The sequence below is a fragment of the Plecotus auritus genome (genome assembly GCF_963455305.1).
Source record: "Plecotus auritus genome assembly, chromosome: 7".
In the NCBI taxonomy this organism is placed as follows: Eukaryota; Metazoa; Chordata; class Mammalia; order Chiroptera; family Vespertilionidae; genus Plecotus; species Plecotus auritus.
The window spans coordinates 147,504,184-147,525,577 of NC_137774.1; the positions used below are offsets into that span (position 1 = coordinate 147,504,184).

Genomic DNA, 21,394 nt, shown 5'->3' on the forward strand with positions numbered 1-21,394 from the left:
AAAAGGTTAACAGCTCAGGAGAGGAAATTTAATTATCAGTCTCCTGTTTCTTTAAGATACTTAGTACTCTCCATCCATCTCTCTCACCAGCGGCCATTATCATCGGGATCCCGTGGTTTTGACTTCACTGTTGATGGGAGTAAGAGGTCATCTGCTAAAGTTTCAGATTCAGTAAGTTCATGACTTTTTGTTCCATTATAAATTACTAGAGGCCTGGTGCACGAAATTTGTGCACATGGGGGGGGATGGGTGTCCTTCAGCCTGGATTGCGAGAGGGCGCAGGCCAGGCTGACGGACCCCACTGGTGCATGATCGGGGCCAGGGAGGGATGCAGGAGGTTGGCCAGCTGGGGAGGGACCGCAGGAGGGCTCCAGGGCGTGTCCGGCTCATCTCACTCAATCCTGATCAGCGAGACCCCACCAGTAAGCTGACCTATAGGTCAGAGCGTCTGCCCTCTGGTGGTCAGTGCACCTCATAGGAACTGGTCGACTGGTCGACTCTCTGCCCCCTGGTGGTCAATGCACGTCATAGGGAGCATTTGAGCAGTCTTAGCATATCATTAGCATATTACACTTTGATTGATTGAATGGCCAACCAGACGACTGGACACTTAGCATATTAGGCTTTTATTATATAGGATTATCTTGGCTTAGAGGGATAGTGATCTATACCAGTTTTTAATACATTTGATTACTACACAGGTCTTATTTAAAGAAAAAAATTCTTGTTCCAGTGCATGCCCAGATTATTTTTAGTGTAGTAATACTTAATGTATTATAAATATAAACATAGATACTAACATTTTTTTCTTATAGCTGTTATGTAAACCAGACTAAAATTTAAATCAAGTAAAGCAGCAAAATAAAAAAATACAAATGACAAATGAACAGTGTTTACGGGGGTGGAAGATGACACCCTACTCCACACAGGACCATGGAGGCTCTTTTGGTTCAGTGGGTTCATCTGCTCTCTGTTGAAGAAATGGAAATTTGCTTATAGGTTCTTTTCTCATAACCTCAAAATAGTTACTGAGTGCTAGTTGGCACCTTCTCAGTAAAAAACGCAAACATGGGCCTGAAATAGAGTCATGGTCCTTGGTTCTTCTGAGGTCACTCAGCTGAGCTGGGATAAACTTATCTACATGAAAACAATATTTAATTTTAACATTTTCATGAGAAGCTTACAGATCACAGATGGAAAATCATGATCTACACTATATTATAAGCTCAGATTCATTTAAGCCTATGTATATAGGTATAAATAAAAAAGGTAAGTAAAAATGATAATTAAAAAGAAAAGCTAACTGCAGAATTGGTATTTTGGTCTGTGTTGGTGCTTTCCTTTGCATCTGTACATCTCCCTGCTTGGAGGTGAACCTTTACCTTCAACATTCCAATTAATGGTGGTTTCCTAGCTGCACAGGATAGATGGCTCTGCTTGGTATGGGTAGAGCTGGCCCCTTTCACTGAGGGTGTGCCCACCATATCTCAGGACTACGAGTTGTAGGTATTTGGCCTCACACAGGGTGGAGGCTCTTTGGGCACTTACTCTTTTGTGTTTCTTCTTTTCATTCCCTTTAAGCTCTTTGCAGCTACAGTCTCAGTGTTTGACGTAGTTGAATGGGTGACTAACAGGTGAATTTTTCTTTTCCAGATTTCTACACAATACCCAGTAGTGGATCATGAATTTGATGCTGTGGTGGTTGGTGCTGGAGGGGCAGGCTTGCGAGCTGCGTTTGGCCTTTCTGAGGCAGGGTTTAGCACCGCCTGTGTTACAAAGCTATTTCCCACCAGGTCTCACACTGTGGCAGCCCAGGTAAGAGAAAGGGACTCTCTCAGTGCTTTTGGCACCTGCAAGGTACTGTGCTGTCCAGACTCTGCCTGAACAACTTTCTGCCACCGGCCGCCTTCCCACCTTGCCCCTTGCATTCACTCAGCTCACTCCCTTAGGGATCTCTGCCCACACTACCCCTGCTCATTGCCTAGAACCTTGTTGTCATTCTTGTTTCTGCTTTAGTCACACACAGGTCTTCTCTGACCACTCCACCTACGCCCCCTCCCCTCTTCTTGGTTTAGCTTTCTTTGATGCACTTACCAGTCTGAAATGAGTTTGTCTGTAGGCTTGTTTTCTTTTCTTTTTTAAAAAAATTATTATTTTTTTTAAAATATATTTTTATTGATTTCAGAGAGGAAGAGGGAGGGAGAGACAGAAGCATCAGTGATGAGAGAGAATCCTTGATTGGCTGCCTCCTGTAAGCCCCTTACTGGGGATCGAGCCCACAACCTGGGCATGTGTCCTTGACTGTAATCGAACCTGGGACCCTTCAGTCCACAGGCCGATGCTCTATCCACTGAGCCAAACTGGTTAGGGCTGCTCTGAATCTTGTGGTTACTGCTGCATCCTTATTAAGTGTGGTGGCGATGAGCTTTGATGAGGCATGAATGTTCAGGACAGAAAAACAGTGGCTCTGAATTTAGGGAAGAAGACATAAATAAGGTGAAAAATTAATGGTGATTTCATAATTTCGTTCTTTCATTCTAGGCATACTGTAGGTGTGCCCAGCTTGCATACAGGTAGTATTCCCAAATCATATTTTACTGTCTGTTTTTTTTTATAGAGACAACAGAGTGTATCTCTTTAGACAGACCATTAAAGCCACCCTAATCTGGAGCAGCCTGTAGTCAGTGTCCAGCAGCGTTCTCCAGGAATTTAGTTGTCCAGATACTTTGTTCTAAGCTATGCTTTGTAAACTAAAGAATAAATAATATATACCTTTGGAGAATTTGTTGTCTAAAATGAAATATACAAATAGATAATTCTAAATAATATTGCAAAATATGTTCAGGTAGTACAGTTTTAATAAAAAGAATAAGGAAAGGATAGCTTAACTTGAATGTTGGTTCTTGAGAAAAGAGAGGTTTAATTGAAGGACAAGACAGGCAACGGCCTGAGAAAGTCTGAAGAGTACTAGGAATGCCCAGAAGACCAGGCATCTATGGCCCTGATTCTTACTAAGAGGAGCAATAAAATAAATAGCACTTACGCATGCACTGGGCCAAGTATTTTTGTGTTATTTTAAACCAGCTTTCTGTATCTGGCACTACTCTAATACTTAACATATTTTATCAGGATTGCGTTTGAGTTTACAGTTGGAGGGGTTGGAGAAGGGAGGGAGGAAGTAACAAGGTTCCTCACTGTCTGCCAGTGAATCATTTTGTCCTAACACATGATTTGGGAAGCTGGGGCACAGCAGCACTAAGTGGGGAAGGAATTCCAATGTGGGTGTGCTTGATTCAAAAGTTGTGATTGAATAACAATTGGAAAAAAGAGAGGTAAGTTAGGAAGTGTGCCTTTACTTGTGAAAAAAAGATTATCTAAAGAGGAGGAATCTAATTTTAAGTTGTGGGGGTAAGAGCGAGCCTTAACATTTGTCCCTGTGCTACGTTTTCTGTGCCTCTGAGGGGTGCAGGCAGGATGGGGTGATCATGCACAGCAAATGGAAGAGGATGTGGGGAGTGTGACTCTTAAATTTGGAGTGTATTACTTGGCAGTAAGTGCTTCTCATCTTTAACACATGTCCACAGATTACTATTAGAAACATTTTGTCATAAAATTATCCAGATTTGTTGAGTACCTTTTATGTGCCAGGTTTAGTAAGAAGGGTTGCACATGTAACCTCTCACTTAGTTCTCCAGATAACTCTTCGAGGAGTTTAGCTTCATGTCCCATTCATGAGACTGAGGCCGAGGGATGCAGTAACTTGGCCCATGTCATTAGCTTGTTAAGGGGAGGAGGTGTGATTTGGAATTTGTCATGCAGTGCTACCTCCCTCTGCTAAGGAAGGTCCTGGAATTGGTCTGTAGTCAGGTCATTCACGGATAGTTGCCTCATAAGTACTCAGCTTCCTCCAAATCCGGTTCCCGGGGAGGGGCCAGGGAGAGATGAGCCTGGAAGGTGCCATGGGGCTCCCAGTTGTAGCTCATAAAGTTGCTTTGTGTTTCCAGGGAGGGATCAATGCTGCTCTGGGAAACATGGAGGAGGATAACTGGAGGTGGCACTTCTATGACACCGTGAAGGGCTCTGACTGGCTGGGAGACCAGGATGCCATCCACTACATGACAGAGCAGGCCCCCGCCTCTGTGATTGAGGTAAGGTCCTCACAGTCTGTTTCTGATGGGATTGAGGCAGGTGTGGTCAGCAGAAAAGGATGGTGTCGAGCCAATGTAACAAGGGAAATATTTTCTGCTATTAACCATTCAATTAATTTAATAAGGAAATTTTTATCTTTTCTGAAGTGTTGACCTTTTCATAGAATATATTAGTGTTGGGTTTGCAGATTTAGGTTGAAGTTTCTCAGAATAAATTAGCCATGAGTGCCTTGATTCCTCTAAAGTAGTGGTTCTCAACCTTTCTAATGCCACAACCCTTTAATATAGTTCCTCATGTTGTGGTGACCCCCAACCATAAAATTATTTTTGTTGCTACTTCATAACTGTAATTTTGCTACTGTTATGAATCGTAATGTAAATATCTGTGTTTCCCGATGGTCTTAGGCTCTACAACATTAGAATGGTTGAGAACCACTGCTCTAAAGTAATAGGTATTTGTTTTTGTTTCACAGCTAGAGAATTATGGCATGCCATTTAGCAGAACCAAGGATGGGAAGATCTACCAGCGGGCCTTTGGGGGACAGAGCCTCAAGTTTGGGAAAGGCGGACAAGCCCATCGGTGCTGCTGTGTCGCTGACCGCACTGGCCACTCACTGCTGCACACGTTGTATGGAAGGGTGAGGCCGCCCTGGGTGCCCGGGGTGATGGGACATGGTCCACTCTGGCCAAGCATGTGGTGATGAGCCGAAGACAGGCCACCTGGGGATGTGTCAGAGTATCAAAATGTCAGCCTAAGGAGTGTCATAAAAACAGCAGAATAACGGTAGGCCATGTGTAGTAATTGTTAATTGAAAAGTATCTATTTTAGAAAACTAAATTGATAATCATTACATACCAGGTTTGAACTTGTAATCTGTCACACTAAAAGTATAAGAGCAGAGCATGTATTTTAAGGCCCTTTGACCAACTCTGAGTTCATGAACTGATTGATTTAATACTTAACTGTTAAAACTGGACTAAGACTTGAGGGCTAGTAGTCACTGGATAATCAGGATCAACCTCGGCATGGCCCAGTAATCAATACTCTGAATAATGTTGATTCAGAATAATCAGTATTCTGAACTCTTGTTATAAATGGGACAGGCCATTGATTTGCAAGTGTTAGAATACCAGTGGCTTTTCTGGCCAAGTGTGTTGACAAATATGTAACAGGATCTGCTCATCCCATGGAATTGTGTGTCACGTGGGGAGCTAACAGTTTCATGAGAGACCCTTCCATTAGCCGAGAGGACTGTCAGATCCAGGGCCTGGGCCACCGTTGTTCAGTGGACCCTTCTGCTGCCATAGAAATATGCTTATCTGGGCTCTCCAATCCAGCAGCTTCCCACCACATGTGACCATCACAAATGTGGCTGATGTGCTGAGGAGCTGAAAGTTTTGTTTTATTTAGACTAAATGGCTGCATAGGGCCAGCAGATCCCATATAATTCAGCCCAGCCTAAGTCGAGACCCTGTGGTCTGTGCCCCAGCTCTAGTGCCAAGCTGCGTATGGTGCCAGAGAGCCTATAATGCCTGTTGGATGTGTACAAATAAGGGATGTGTGAGCACATTACCAGTCGCTTCTGGAGTCAGTCTCCTTGCGTGCACTGAAGTGTGTGCACCTTTTTATGTTTTGTTTATACAGCCAGGAGTAGAACCCCTTCTGTGTTTCACAGTAGTATCAGCACTGTGTTGATGTGAGTTGGCATCTGTGACTTGTTTCCAGCCTGGTACTCTCCCAGGGTTTACCTGATCTTTTTGTTACATATTCCACGTCAAGGTTTTAACCAGTTCACATAAACAGCATTGCCTTATATGTTGATTTAACACCCTAAATGTGGGCTTTTTTTTGTTTTTGTTTCTTAGTCTTTGCGATATGATACCAGCTATTTTGTAGAGTATTTTGCCTTGGATCTCCTGATGGAAAATGGGGAATGTCGTGGTGTTATTGCATTGTGCATAGAAGACGGGTACATCCACCGCATCAGAGCAAAGAACACTGTTATAGCTACTGGGTAGGAATCTAATTTTTATTGTATTTAATTTCTCTGTAGGGAAGTTGAGTTTCAGAGGTCCTTTATCCTAATAAAAGTAGAGGCATTTTGGACATGTGGTTCAGACACAGGCCATCACTTAGCCTTTGAGAGTAATCACCTTTGCCAGCCTCAGTTCCTCCTGTCTCAAGAGGGCAACAATATCATCCGCTTCTGAGGTAGACAAGAAAGTGTCTTATCAGTTTGCAGTGGAGAGGACCCTTAAGGAAACTGAGGCCTAGAGAGTCACATGACACTTTCTGAAATAACATCTCTTTTGCTTTAATGGATACTGGAATGTTTTTTAAAATATATTTTTACGTATTTCAGAGAGGAAGGGAGAGGGAGGGAGAGATAGAAAAACATCAATGATGAGAGAGAATCATTGATCAGCTGCCTCCTGCAACCCGGGCATGTGCCCTGATCGGCAACGGAACCGTGACCTCGTTGTTTATAGGTCAACGCTCAGCCACCGAGGCATGCTGGCCAGGCCAGTGGATACTGTTTTATACTGATTTCTCAGGTAGATAAATGTTGTTTGTTTATTTGATGAAAATACGTAGATTCCATTTTATATCATCCGTCTCTTAACTTTAAAAAGGTGAATCCATAAACATTTAAAAATTTCATTATAAAAGTGATATATGCTTATCATAAGAGGAATTGCTCAAACAGCACAAAAGTACTGAATTGAGAGTACCTTCTCTGTCCCAGGCTTCCCTCCCAGTTGCCCAGGTAGTGTGTGCAGAGGGCACCTGTGGTGGTGGGTGGGCTGCTGTCCATGAGGGCTATTAGAGAAGGGAGATTCCGATGGGGCGCTGTGTGCAGTCACCACTCTCTCTCTCTGCTGGCTTATCTTTTCCAGAGGCTATGGGCGCACCTACTTTAGCTGCACATCTGCCCACACCAGCACCGGAGATGGCACTGCCATGGTCACCAGGGCAGGCCTTCCCTGCCAGGACTTGGAGTTTGTTCAGTTCCACCCCACAGGTAGGATGGGGCTACTTGCGTGGAACTGAGGCTTTTGTGTCTTTTAAGCACTCAGTACTCATGGAATGCTTCCTGCAGTTCCTATACAAACTTGCCCGCTTTCTCATCTCTCGGGTTCTAACTTGTCATTTCCTCAGGAGACTTTCCCTGCTCCCCCAAGGTAGTGGAGGTCCTGTCTTAACTGCACCTAGCCCATGTGTACTTATCCCACTTGTAAAGCAGCAATTGTTCAGTGTCCCTTACCCACTGGGTTGTCAGCTCTGGGAGGTAGGGACAGATGTTTCATTTACTGCTGTGTTCTCAGTGCCTGGCACCTGGTAGGACCTCAGTCAGTATTTACTGAGTGAATATCCTGAAAGTGAGGGGAAGAACATGTGACTAGAAAAGTGGCATGGGCAGATTTCATTTTGTAGGGAGAACATCAGGCTGCCATAGTAACAGAGTGCCCTCAGGATGCAGCTCTGACATGTAGGGCTCCATGAGGTGCTAATGAGTGAGGGTGCCAGTCATGGTGGAGATGAACTCATCTTGGGTCATCAGACAGTACAGGTGTGGGATTCAGAAGGGGGGTGGTCTCGGCTGGGGTTGCAGGTTTGAGAGAGTTAGGGAAATGCTATCCATAAATGAATCTGAGAATCTCTGTTTTGGGAGATGAACTCATCCTGACCTTTTCTTCCTGAGTTGTTTTTTCTGACCTGTCAACAGAGGAGACTTCACATATGGTGGCAGTGGCCACCATGCTAAGAGCTAGACTTGTGTTTTCTCTTTGCTCTGTCAGTATGTTCTTTCTGATCCCTGAAAGGGATTAAAAATAAAAAATGTATTAGGTGGCTTTATAATTACTAATTTTAATTAAATCAGAGTTCTGAATTCCCTGTGATTTATTGAAAGCTCTATTTCTCATGCTTCCTTTTAAATGTGTGAGATATAAACCACTGGAAAAAATGCCATTGAAACTAGGAACACGCAGGAATTTGCATTCTTTTAAAAGCAAGATAACTCTTGGTGTACGAATGAAAGTGTTAGCTGTAAAATAACATTATGTATCTATCTCCTTTGTTAAAACAAGCATGGTGTGGCATTTTTCATTTTCATTACATCGAGGGACCGAGTTGAGGTGAAGGGCGCAGACCTTTGTGTTGCCAGGCATGACTTTGACCTCTGTCCTTCCCAGTTGGATGTTGGGCAACTTACTGAGCTTTAATTGTACTTTTCTGAAAATGGGGATAATATTACCTGGAGTCATTGGGAAACTTAGAATTGTACGTAGCAAGTACAGTATAAGTATTAACTATGTAATTATTACTATTGCTGGTATTTGGTTACTTTAGATACAAATGTTCCAAGCTATTTTTTTTACCTCAACTAGTCACCACAATTTCAGTGTGTAAAAGGATGTTCAAAAATTAAAAGCTGAGCCAAAACCGGTTTGGCTCAGTGGATAGAGCGTCAGCCTGCGGACTGAGAGGTCCCAGGTTCGATTCCGGTCAAGGGCATGTAACTTGGTTGCGGGCACATCCCCAGTGGGAGGTGTGCAGGAGGCAGCTGGTCGATGTTTCTCTCTCATCGATGTTTCTGACTATCACTCTTCCTTCCTCTCTGTAAAAAATCAATAAAATATATTTAAAAAAAAATTAAAAGCTGAGATATTTAACATATACTTAGCTATGTTGAAAGGTTAAAATTAGAGTACTCAGCAGGGCTGTATCATTGTCCACTGCAGCTGTCTTTCCCCCTCACTGCAGTTTTATCAGTGCCTTTTGTTATTGAAAAACTTTGCACTTACTATTCCTTAACGTTTCTTCTGTCTTACTCTGTTGACTTTAATGTCCTTTACATGCCCTTTGCTTCCCTCTCCCCCTAGATATCTTTTAGAAAATACTTGGATAGGTCTAGCATTGACAGGTTATAAATATTCAATTAATTGGGTTCTTTGCAGGCATATATGGTGCTGGTTGTCTCATCACAGAAGGATGCCGTGGAGAGGGAGGCATTCTCATTAACAGTCAAGGCGAGAGGTTCATGGAGCGATATGCCCCGGTGGCAAAGGACCTGGCCTCCAGAGATGTCGTGTCCCGGTCCATGACTCTGGAAATCCGTGAAGGAAGGTCTGTGTGATTGTCTCCAAATGTGCCTGAGTGCATATGCAGGCACACAGAGCCTCCTTTCTCTTTGGGGGCTGTTGTTCACGCCTACATTTTAACGTGGGCTGGTATGGCTTCTGTGTGAATTGCAGCACCCACCCCTACCTCTGCTTAGGCAGGCAGGCTTTTGCCTCTGCTATTTCTGACTGTTGTCTGTTAGCTTACGTATCTCTGGAGAGTTATATTTTGAGAAGTTTAGCCAGTTTTTTTGTTTTTGTTTTTTTAAAAATTCTTACCCAAGGATGTTTTTTTTAAAAATCTTTGGAACATAATTTGTGTGTAAAAGTGTGAGTATGTGATAGAGACAGTCAGTGTTGGAGAAGTGAAACATGACACCCCCAACCTGAAAATAGTGTGGGAGCCTTTGGTGTTGTATTGTGTTTTAACCCTTGTTTGGGGACCTTCAAGGTGTGTGGGCTATTTCTTTAACAAGGCAGCTTTAGGCCCTTCAGTGCCTGACACTTTGCCTTATGTGATGACATATCAAGTATCTGCTGGTATGACCTTTGGAGGTTTTACTTTTTTCATTAAAAAATGAGAAGTCAAATGTTACTTGGGAGTATTTGGCATAAAAGGGCCTTCTGATGCACTTACCAACAAAAGCATAGCGAACTGTGAGCCCTGTGAGGCCAGGATATGTGTCTGTATGTTGTTCATGGCTGTGTCCAGTGTATGGAGTCCACCCTGGCCCATAGTGGGTGCTTAGAAAAGGAGAAATGAATGGGTTTTATTCCATATCAAAAAATGAGAAGCCTCATGTGCTTCGATTATTTTGTAATCTCACGTTTTCTATAATCCCTTGTTCTTTGTCTTATGTTATACTGTTCTTTTTTACCAGAGGCTGTGGCCCTGAGAAAGATCACGTCTACCTGCAGTTGCACCACCTGCCCCCGGAGCAGCTCGCCATGCGCCTGCCTGGCATTTCAGAGACGGCCATGATCTTTGCGGGTGTGGACGTCACCAAGGAGCCGATCCCTGTCCTTCCCACCGTGCACTATAACATGGGTGGCATTCCCACCAACTTCAAGGGACAGGTGACTATACAGCTGGAAGGAGGATGGGGACAGTGGGCCCACCTTGCAGTTGTTCCTGTAGATCTTAGAGGAAAAGGCGGATGTCTTTCTCAAAAAAGTACCTGTTGTTTCATAGGCTGCACTTCCTTTAGATTGTTACTGGAGAGCAATACTGCATTCACTCCTTAATAACAATTCTTAATAATTTTTTAATCCCTTCTTAGTAAATAGTTGTACACATCATTTGCAGTTTTTTCCTAGATGATCTCGTTATTTTTACAGTGACCTTATAAATTGTGTGTTCTTTATAATGTATATGTTTGGGTGGTTTGCAGTTCACAAAGAGCTTTTCAATGAGTTGCTTTTAGTCCCTTCTCACGTGAGGTGGATAGGAATTCTGTTCTCACTTCATAGATGAGTTATAAGTTGGAAGACTGAATTACAACTCAATCTTCTACCTCGTAGTTTAATGTTCCCATACCCTGCCATGTTCCCTTTATCTGAACCCAAATCAGAGAGTGGGAATACAGGAAGTCAAATCAGGTGGTGGGTGAGGTTTCTGATGAGAATTAATGTGGGATTGAAATTACAGGTGCTGTTGTTTGGGGTCCTTTGGCCTCAGCACAGGGTAACCTAGTATCCAGAGGCAGAGGGAGGAGGCTGGGTTGGTACAGGAGGTTCCCTGCAGACGAGAGAAGATCCTGCCTTGCTCTGACTTATAGCGCAGCTGCTCCTTGTGGGGAAGGGCCTATGCAGACTGTGCTCTTACATCTGTTCCTCTTTCCCGAAGGTTCTGAGGCATGTGAACGGCCAGGACCAGGTTGTGCCTGGCCTGTACGCTTGTGGGGAGGCCGCCTGCGCCTCGGTGCATGGTGCCAACCGTCTTGGGGCAAACTCACTCTTGGACCTGGTCGTCTTTGGCCGGGCATGTGCCTTGAGTATTGCAGAGTCCTGCAGACCCGGTATGTTTTCTTCAAGTAGCTATCCAGTTTGTTTCAGGGGCAAAAGGTTACAAAGTCAAGTTCTGTAACTGAAGATTTGCTTAGTGGTCATATAGCGGTGGTCTGGTTTTCTCCCTGGAAGTGAGGAAACAAATTGAGAGGTTTACATGGTGGCAGACTGAAGACTGGACTTAGGCTGGGTGGGGGGCTTAACAGTTATGAGAGTAACATGTTTGGTCAAAACTTTTTTTTGCAGTTACTATGTTCTGCTTAGAAAAATCTCTATTAGGAATTGTTAATTTGAGGGAAATTTATCACATATTACTTGCCTGGTATAAATCACTTACTTGCAATGAAATATTTTAAATCATAGACATAAATGAATATATAATTTTTTGGTACTTATGGAAAAGTAATTTAGGCCATTCTAAAAACAAAGTATGATCTCCTAAAGGAGAAAGGGCTGACTGAGTGCAAACAAAACAAAGGATGGGGTCGTGGCTGCACTTCAGTGATAGAATGTGTTTTAAGCAATGATTTTCTTCATGTGGTACTTTTAAATATTTGCAGAGGAAAAAATACTACGTACCACTAAGAACAGGACAGTTTACTCTTGCTCTGACCTTCCCAAGGGTCCGTCTTCACAGACACACTTCCATGCTCTGACCACCACAACTCCAGGCTGAAATGCAGAAGTGGGGCCTTGCCTCCAGTCATTGTGTCAAAGGCAGGAATTAACCCACCTGGTCTGACCCAGACCTAGTGCTCATTTCCCTGGCAGAGAACCTGATACCAAATCTTCAAAAGCAGAGCAGAAAATTTGAGGCTCACTCTTTGAAAATGAAAAACAAAAAGGAAGTTTTATAAGAATACCTTATACTTTTATATATGGAGGATCAATGCACACTTCAAAAAATGTTTTTAAACTCAGCAATAAGAAGGTGAACAAACTACCCATACATTCAGCAATATAGATGAATCTCAAATGTGTTAGGCTCTATGATCTAGACTCAAAAGACGACATTTGTATGATTCTATAAATATGACATTCTGAAAAGTGGTTGCCAGGGACTATATCCTGCTTGTGGGTAAGGCTGTGTAACTCTTGTCCAAACTTAAAAAACTCTACACAAAAACAGGTATTGTACTTTAATTATACTTTGCTTTTTTAAAGTGCAAAAAGGAAAGGAGAAAATGTTTGCACCACTACTTCCCTCAAAATATTTTAAAAATTAAAGTGTTTAAACCCTATTCTGTATCCTGATTATGGTGGTTACAGGAGTCTGTATGTTTATTAAAATGTGTAGAACTATGCCCCTGAAGAAAAAAAAGTCAATTTTACTAAATGATAATTTTTTAAAATATAAACAAAAGCAAACCAGAACAGCAGCCTGCCTAGAAGAGCTCAGGCAGATCGGAGAGGCCAGTACCCTGCTTTATTTACAGACCTTTGTCCCCTGCATTTCATACCTCCTGTGTGTATTACATGCTAAAGAAAACGTCATCCAAAAAAGCCTTAAAACTCCTCAAAACATTATCTTCCCAGAAAGTTGAGAAGGGCAGACCTTGAGATGTAGGTTAGGTACGTGGGTACAAGGGTCAGGATCAGCAGGAGATGTAAACAGCTGGCCAGGCCTATTGGAAGGAGGGTTGGCAGATTTGTGGAGAACCGCCATTCCGAAGGGTGCCATTTTCCCCATAACAGAGAATAATGGTTTTATCTTTTATTCTTTCTTCTTTTTTTTTTAATTTACTAAATCTTTATTGTTCAGATTATTACAATTGTTCCTCTTTTTTCCCCCCCATAGCTCCCCTCCACCCGGTTCCCACCCCACCCTCTGCCCTTACCTCCCCGCCACTGTCCTCATCCATAGGTGTACACTTTTTGTCCAGTCTCTTCCCGCACCCAACACACCCCTTTCCCCCCGAGAATTGTCAGTCCACTTCCTTTCTATGCCCCTGATTCTATTATATTCACCAGTTTATTCTGTTCATCAGATTTTTTATTCACTTGATTTTTAGATTCACTTGTTGATAGACATGTATTTGTTGTTCATAATTTTTATCTTTACCTTTTTCTTCTTCTTCCTCTTCTTAAAGAATACCTTTCAGCATTTCATACAATACTGGTTTGGTGGTGATGAACTCCTTTAGCTTTTTCTTATCTGTGAAGCTCTTTATCTGCCCTTCAATTCTGAATGATAGCTTTGCTGGGTAGAGTAATCTTGGTTGTAGGTTCTTGCTATTCATCACTTTGAATATTTCTTGCCATTCCTGTCTGGCCTGCATAGTTTCTGTTGAGAAATCAGCTGACAATCCTATGGGTGCTCCCTTGTAGGTAGTTAACTGTTTTTGTCTTGCTGCTTTTAATATTCTCTCTTTGTCTTTTGCTCTTGGCATTTTAATTATGATGTGTCTTGGTGTGGTCCTCTTTGGATTCCTTTTGTTTGGGGTTCTCTGCGCTTCCTGGAGTTGTAAGTCTATTTCTTTCACCAGGTGGGGAAAGTTTTCGGTCATTATTTCTTCAAATAGGTTTTCAGTATCTTGCTCTCTCTCTTCTTCTAGCACCCCCATAATTCGGATGTTGGTACGCTTGAGGTTGTTCCAGAGGCTCCTTACACTATCTTCAAATTTTTGGATTCTTTTTTTCTTTTTGCTTTTCCGGTTGAGTGTTTTTTGCTTCTTTGTATTTCAAATCTTTGACTTGATTCTTGCGGTCCTCTAGTCTGCTGTTGGGTCTCTGTATAATATTTTTTATTTCAGTCAGTGTATGTTTAATTTCTAGTTGGTCCTTTTTCATATCCTCAAGGGTATCGCTAAATTTATCGGCCTTTTCTAGGAAATTCTTGTAAAACCTTATAACCGTGGTTTTGAACTCTATATCCAGTCGTTTTCTTTCCTCCATTCCTTTCATTTGTGATCTGTTTTTTGTCTCCGCATTTTTGCTGCTTCCCTGAGTTGGTGGAGTAGCTTTGTGTGGTAGGTGTCCTATAGGGCACAGTGGCTCAGCCTCCCCAGTTACCTGAGGTGGATACTCGTAGTGCACCCCTTTATGGACTGTGTGTACAGCCTTGTTGTAGTTAAGTCTTGATTGTTGTTGGTATCACTGGGAGGAATTGACCTCCAGGCCAATTGACTGTGAGGGTCAGCTGTGTCTACACTGGAAGAACTTATTTGCTGGAGACACCCTTATGAGACAAGACTTGCAAAATTGCAAAAGCCTCTGTGCTCAGCTTGGATGGGGCGGAGTTTCAGGGCGGAGCCGACAGCCTTGGCTTCCCATCAGCCCTGCCCTATGAGGCCTCTGGTTCTCAGTGTCCCTCGGTAATCGCTATAAGCACCTCTGAGAGAAAGCCGCCCTCCAGTTTTGCCCGCTGCCAGACAGTCCAGTTTCTCCCCGAATGAGTCTGGGTTCCCAGAAACTCGCCCGGAACTGGAGTTCAGCGCAGTCAGGAGCTTCCGTCTCCCTCCCGCTTGAGAAAACCAGCCGTGCACTCAGCTGCCCGTGCATTCAGCATTCAGTCCTCTCTGCATGTGCGTGCCTCCGGACCTCTGCCTTCCGCAGCTCCTGAGTCTCAGTGTGCTTTCTCTTTTTCTGACAGTCCAGATTACCCCCGAATGAATTGGGTTTCCCAGAGTCTCACCCGGGACTGGAGTTCAGTGCAGTTGGGAGCTTCCGTCTCCCTCCCGCTTTAGAAAGCCAGCCGCACACTCAGCTGCCCGTGCACTCAGCTGCCTGTCCTCTCCGCGCGTGCATCTCCGTACCTCAGCCTTTTGCAGCTCCTCTGAGTCTCAGTGTGCTTTCCTCTTTCCTTCTAGTTGTAGTATTTCCACTCAGCCAGCTTTCCTGTGGTTCTGGATGGTGTCCGTTTTGTCTTTTAGTTGTACTTTTGAAATTGTTGTGCGAGGCAGCAGTTTAGGTGTTTACCTATGCCGCCATCTTGGTTTCTCCATCTTTTATTCTTTCAAAAATTACTTATTGGACACCTACTCTTTGCCAGGCATTTTATTTTTATGTTTACTTTTTAACCCCAAGTCAACAGATGGTTCCTTGGGTATAGGGTGGTCCAGTTAGAGTTTCGGGTGCATTTTCCAAACTCCCTAAAAGGTTAAAAAAATACACATTTGGTGTCATTAAATTCGTCTGTTTTTTCAGAAGTTAAATTCTAGCCTTTTTATTCTTTAGGAGATAAAGTTCCCCCTATTAAAGCAAATGCTGGGGAAGAATCTGTCATGAATCTTGACAAGTTGAGATTTGCTGATGGAAGCATAAGAACATCGGAACTACGACTCAACATGCAGAAGGTAAGAACCTGCACACACTCTGAGTAAGCAGACCAGTCACATTGATAGCCCTGCACTGGGGTTTGGGGTAAGTAGCAGAAGGACATATTTTTTGCTGTACCAAGTAGAAGTACAAAAGAGATCAAATAAGAGAAGTGTATGTCTTTCTCCATAGAATGCTAAGGGCAGTAATAGCGACTGCAGCATCAGGGACTCAGCCTTCTCTTGTATGCTCCAGGATGCTTGCGTGTGGGCTTCCTTCCTCACATCATCTCTGGCCATCCTGTATACGTCACAGCCTGAAGGAGGAGGGACAGTGGAAGGTCCAAGCTCAGTTCACAGCTGGAAGCTTCCTTTTAGCAGGCTTCCTGAAAGCCCACCATATCTCATTGCTGATAAATTAATCTCATCATCACACCTGGCAACTGTCTTTATACTGGACCACTGATGGCTGTAAATAAAATAGGAAGAGGTGTGCACAGATTGAAGGTGGAAACTGTAATCTGTGCACTGATTACTGTCAGAGTATTTACCTTCTAGATCAGCATGTCTGGTGGAACATTCTGTGAGGGTGGAAACATTCTCTATCTTTAACTACATGTGACTATAGAGCATATGAAATATAGCCATTCTGACTGAGGAACTAAATTTTAAATTTATCTAATTTTAACTTAATGTAAGTAGGTACATGTGGTTAGTGGTTACTGTATTGGATAACAGATTTAGATCAATAAAAAATAACATTTTTGTTGATCTAATTCTTCTAGTACAGGGATTCTTGGTCTATGAATGAACTCTCTGTCCACTTGAAATTATTTGCAAGAATTTCTGTTGGAGATATTTTCTGAAAAGAAGCCCTTACTTTAGTCATATTCTGGAAAGGGTCCAGTGGCACATACACACAGATACCACCAAAAGAAAAAGACTTGCATACAACCATGGAGCTTCCATCTTCAGGTGAAACTGGGCTTCAAGAAGGTTTCATGGGCTGGTAAGGAAAATAGCATGAGTGAGGAACAGAAGTATGTTTTTGGAAAACCAGTCAAGTGATCCTCTGCAGGACTTTTGTAGGGTGCTGATATCAGGGATAGAGGGCCAGCTAGGACAGATGTGCCATTGTGTTATATGGTAATGGAAATGGCAAATCCATGAGAGACTTTGAAATAGGAAGCACTCCTCCCACCAAAGAAGGCATGTACTGGTATCTACTGTGAGCCAGGCAGTGTTCTAGTTGCCAGAGTTGGCATTGAACAAAACTCAAAAATTCCAGCCCTGGTGGAATTTACATTTGAGTGGGGGATGGGGGGGCAGGGAATAATTTTTTGCTGATTCCAGCTTATACAATAAGAAACAAAAAGGAAATTAGGTAAGCATTGAAGAGAGATGATTACCTAAGAATTCCAAGAGAATAAACTGAAAAACTAATAAAAACAATGCAAGAATGAAATAATGTGTCTGGATACAAGATTTGTTTACAAAAATCAGTAGTTTTCCAAGATGCCAGCAATAATCAAACGTTAGTATCTTATTCACAGTACAGCCAAAAGAGTTTAAAATACCTTGAATAAACCTAACCTTTATTTTTAATTTTTTAAAATATACATTTTTATTGATTTCAGAGAGGGAAAGAGAGAGAAACATCAAAGATGAGAATCATTGATTGGCTGTCTCCTGCACATCCCCTACTGGGGATTGCCTGCAGCCCAGGCATGTGCCCTGACTGGGAATCAAACCTGGGACCCTTCAGTCCGCAGGCCGATGCTCTATCCACTGAGCCAAACCAGATAGGGCTAAACCTAACATTTTTACCCTATGTAAACGGGGTGTGAAAAAATAGGACTACTGAGAACATAAAGAATCTAGTAACTAATATTTACTAGTTTCTAAGACAGTTTTTTTCCATTTGCTCTTCCTGAAGAACCATGACATTGATGGTGTACATTATAATCTTATAGTGATGCATCATTCTAAGGAAGTAGGTGGGATGCCTATTAAATGGAATCCTATATAATAAAAGGCTAATATGCAAATAGATCGAACAGCAGAACAACCGGTCGCTATGACACGCACTGACCACCGTGGGGGGGGGGGCAGATGCTCAATGCAGGAGCTGTCCCCTGGTGGTCAGTGTGCTCCCACAGGGGGAGCGCCGCTCAGCCAGAAGCCAGGCTCATGCTGGCTAGCACAGCAGCGGTGGTGGGAGCCTCTCCTGCTTCTGCAGCGGGATCCCAGACTGCGAGAGGGTACAGTCCGGGCTGAGGTGGACCCCCCCCCCCCGAGTGCACGAATTTTGTGCACTGGGCCTCTAGTTAAATTATAAAGCTACATTACGTTGATAGTGGTAGAGGAAGAGACAGCTAGTCAGTAGAACAAAACCAAGTCCAGAAATAGGCCTCTCAGTACATGCTGGGATTTAGCATATGATAAAGGGGTTTTTCAAGTGATGAAAGGTCATTCTGTAAATGATAGGAAACAGGTAGATTCTGCTTCTCATCATGCCTAAAATAATTTTCAGTTTTATTACATATCACATTTCTTATGAGCATAAACTGTAAAACTCTAAAGGTATTTAATATATGAGGAGCTTCTACAGAATAACCAACAGAGCAAGCAGTAAGGGTTCACAGGCCTCTCTGTGACCTACCACCTCAGCATTCACTGCTAACCTTATTATCTCAGCAATTCTTAGTTTGCATCACCAAAGGGTCGCCTGCTGGCTCTTGTAACATTTAACACCAAGCCTCGTGAGTGGGGTGAGAAGGTGTTCTATAGCCCTCATGTAGTTGCTGTCTCCTCTGGTATTCAAGGATAGAGAACTATGTCCCTTTCTGCCACTATGTATTAAAAGCTTTAATCTAAACTTTATTTTACCAGCCATTTATGATCAAAACTCCCAACAAAGTGGGTATAGAAAGAACATATCTCAACATAGTAAAGCCCATAAATGACAAGCCCATAGCTTACATCATACTTAACGGTGAAAGGCTGAGAACTTTTCCTCTAAGATCATGAACAAGACAAGGACACCTACTTTCACCAGTTTTATTCAATATAGTATTGGAAGTCCTAGCCAGAGCAGTAGGTCAAGAAAAAGAACTAAAATATGTCTAAATTAGAGAAGTAAAACTCACTATTTGCAGATGACATGATACTGTATATAGAAAACCCTAAAGAGTCCACCAAAAAAAACCTAGAACCAATAAATAAATTAACTCAAGTTGCTGGATACAAAATCAACATACAAAAATCTGTTGCTTTTCTATGTATTGATAATGAGCTATCAGAAAGAGAAATTAAAGTAATCTAATTTACATTTTCAGCAAAAAGAGCAAAATACATAGGAATAAATGTAACCAAGGAAGTGAAAAACTTGTATACTGAAAACTATAACACACTGATGAAAGAAAATGAAGGCCTGGCTGGTGTGGCTCAGTGGTTGACATCGAACCATGAACCAGGAGGTCACAGTTTGGTTCCTGCCAAGGCACATGCCAGCGTTGTGGGCTCCATCCCCAGTAGGAGGCATACAGAGGCACCTAATCAATGATTCTCTCATCATTGATGTTTCTTTCTCCCTCTCCCTCAATAAAAATATATTTTTTAAAAAATTGAAGAAAAATAAATGGAAAGAGATTCTGTGCTTAAGAATAGTAAGAATTAATGTTAAGTTGTCCAAACTGCCCAAAGCAATCTTCATATTCAGTACAATCTCTATCAAAATTCCAATAGCATTTTTTATTTAAAACTAATCTTAAAATTTGTATGGAACCACAAAAAATCCCAAATAGCCACAGTCATAATGAGAAGAAAGAACAAAGCTAGATGCATAGCACTCTCTGATTTCAAACTATATCACAAAGCTACAGTAATCAAAGCAGTATGTATGTTATTGGCATAAAAACAGACGTATAGGTCAGTGGAACGGAATAGAGAGAGCAGAAATCCATGCATGTGTGGCCAATAAATTTATTGCAAAAGAGCCAAGAATATACAATGGGGAAAGGACAGTCTCTTCAATAAATGATGTTGGGAAAATTGGACAGCCACAAGCAAGAGAATGAAACTGGACCACTATCTTATACCATTCACAAAAATTAACTCAAAATGAATTAAAGACTTGAATGTAAGACTTCACCATAAAGCTTCTAGAAGAAAACAGGAGGAGAAACCAAGATGGCGGCATAGGTAAACACCTAAACTGCTGCCTCGCACAACAATTTCAAAACTACAACTAAAAGACAGAACGGACACCATCCAGAACCACAGGAAAGCTGGCTGAGTGAAAATTCTACAACTAGAAGGAAAAAGAAAAGCTCACAGAGAATTGGAGGTACGGCAAAGGGGCTTTGTGCGCGCAGAGAGGAAGGGCGGCTGAGAGCCTGGCTGACTTTCTCTGGCGGAAGGGGGAAGGAAGCCTCCGACCGCACTGAACCCCAGTTCTGACTGCACTGAACCCCAGTTCCGGGCGAACCCCTGGGGACCCACGCTCTTACGGGGGGAGTCTGGACTCTCGGGCGGAGACTCAAGCTGGGAAAGGCAGAAGTCTGAAGGCGCGCGCGGGCCAGTGCGCACAAAGGCTGCGGAGGTTGCCACAGGCTTTCCCTAGTGGAAGGGAGTCAGAGGCTCCTGACGGCACTGAGCCCCAGTTCTGACTGCAGTGAACCCCAGTTCCAGGCGAGCCCCTGGGGACCCACGCTCTTGTGGGGGGAGTCTGGACTCTCAGGCGGAGACTCGAGCTGGGGAAGGCGGAGGACTGAAAGCGCACATGCACGCAAGGGCAAGGCTGACAGGAAGCCAAGACTGAGACTCCACCCCATCCAAGCTGAGCACAGAGGCTATTGCAATTTGGCAAGTCTAATCCTATAAGGCTGTCTCCAGCACCGAACTTCTCCCAGCATAGACACAGCTGATCCTTACAGCCAACTGGCCCGGAGGTCAATTCTTCCCAGTGATACCAACAACAATAAAGACTTAATTACAACAAGGCTGTACACACAGTCCACAAAGGGGTGCACCAAGAGTGTCCACCTCAGGTTAACTGGGGAAGCAGACCCACTGGGCCATATTGGAAACCTAGCACAAATATCTACCTTACCAACTCAGGGAATCAGTGAAAATGCGGGGTCAAAGAATCAGATCACAAACGAAAGAAATGGAGGAAAACAAACGACTGGATATAGAATTCAAAACCACGGTTATAAGACTTTTTAAGAATATCCTAGAAAAGGCCGATAAATATAACGAGACCCTTGAAGATATGAAAAAGGACCAACTAGAAATTAAACATACACTGACTGAAATAAAAAATATTATACAGAGACCCAGAAACAGAATAGAGGAACACAAGAATCAAGTCAAAGAATTGAAATACAAAGAAGCAAAAAACACTCCACTGAAAAAGCAAAAAGCAAAAAAAAAAATCCAAAAAGTTGAAGATAATGTAAGAAGTCTCTGGGACAACTTCAAGCGTACCAACATCAGAATTATGGGGGTGCCAGAAGAAGAGAGAGAGCAAGATACTGAAAACCTATTTGAAGAAATAATCACCGAAAACTTCCCCCACCTGGTGAAAGAAATAGACTTACAAGTCCAGGAAGCCCACAGAACCCCAAACAAAAGGAATCCAAAGAGGACCACACCAAGACACATCATAATTAAAATGCCAAGAGCAAAAGACAAAGAGAGAATATTAAAAGCAGCAAGAGAAAAACAGTTAATTACCTACAAGGGAGCACCCATACGACTGTCAGCTGACTTCTCAACAGAAACTATGCAGGCCAGACGGGAGTGGCAAGAAATTTTCAATGTGATGAATAGCAAGAACCTACAACCAAGATTACT

General features: G+C 42.8%; 1 protein-coding gene across 1 annotated transcript in view; it reads left to right on the forward strand.

Annotated features, from left to right (window-relative positions):
- The window catches only part of SDHA (succinate dehydrogenase complex flavoprotein subunit A), a 40,676-nt gene that overhangs the window by 13,417 nt on the left and 5,865 nt on the right, over positions 1 to 21,394 (forward strand). The window contains exons 2-11 of the mRNA XM_080677595.1: positions 91 to 171; positions 1,654 to 1,815; positions 4,005 to 4,148; positions 4,622 to 4,786; positions 6,015 to 6,163; positions 7,047 to 7,171; positions 9,111 to 9,279; positions 10,154 to 10,349; positions 11,119 to 11,290; positions 15,456 to 15,574. Coding sequence (XP_080533721.1) covers positions 91 to 171; positions 1,654 to 1,815; positions 4,005 to 4,148; positions 4,622 to 4,786; positions 6,015 to 6,163; positions 7,047 to 7,171; positions 9,111 to 9,279; positions 10,154 to 10,349; positions 11,119 to 11,290; positions 15,456 to 15,574 — 1,482 coding nt within the window. The remainder of the gene's footprint in view (positions 1 to 90; positions 172 to 1,653; positions 1,816 to 4,004; positions 4,149 to 4,621; positions 4,787 to 6,014; positions 6,164 to 7,046; positions 7,172 to 9,110; positions 9,280 to 10,153; positions 10,350 to 11,118; positions 11,291 to 15,455; positions 15,575 to 21,394) is intronic.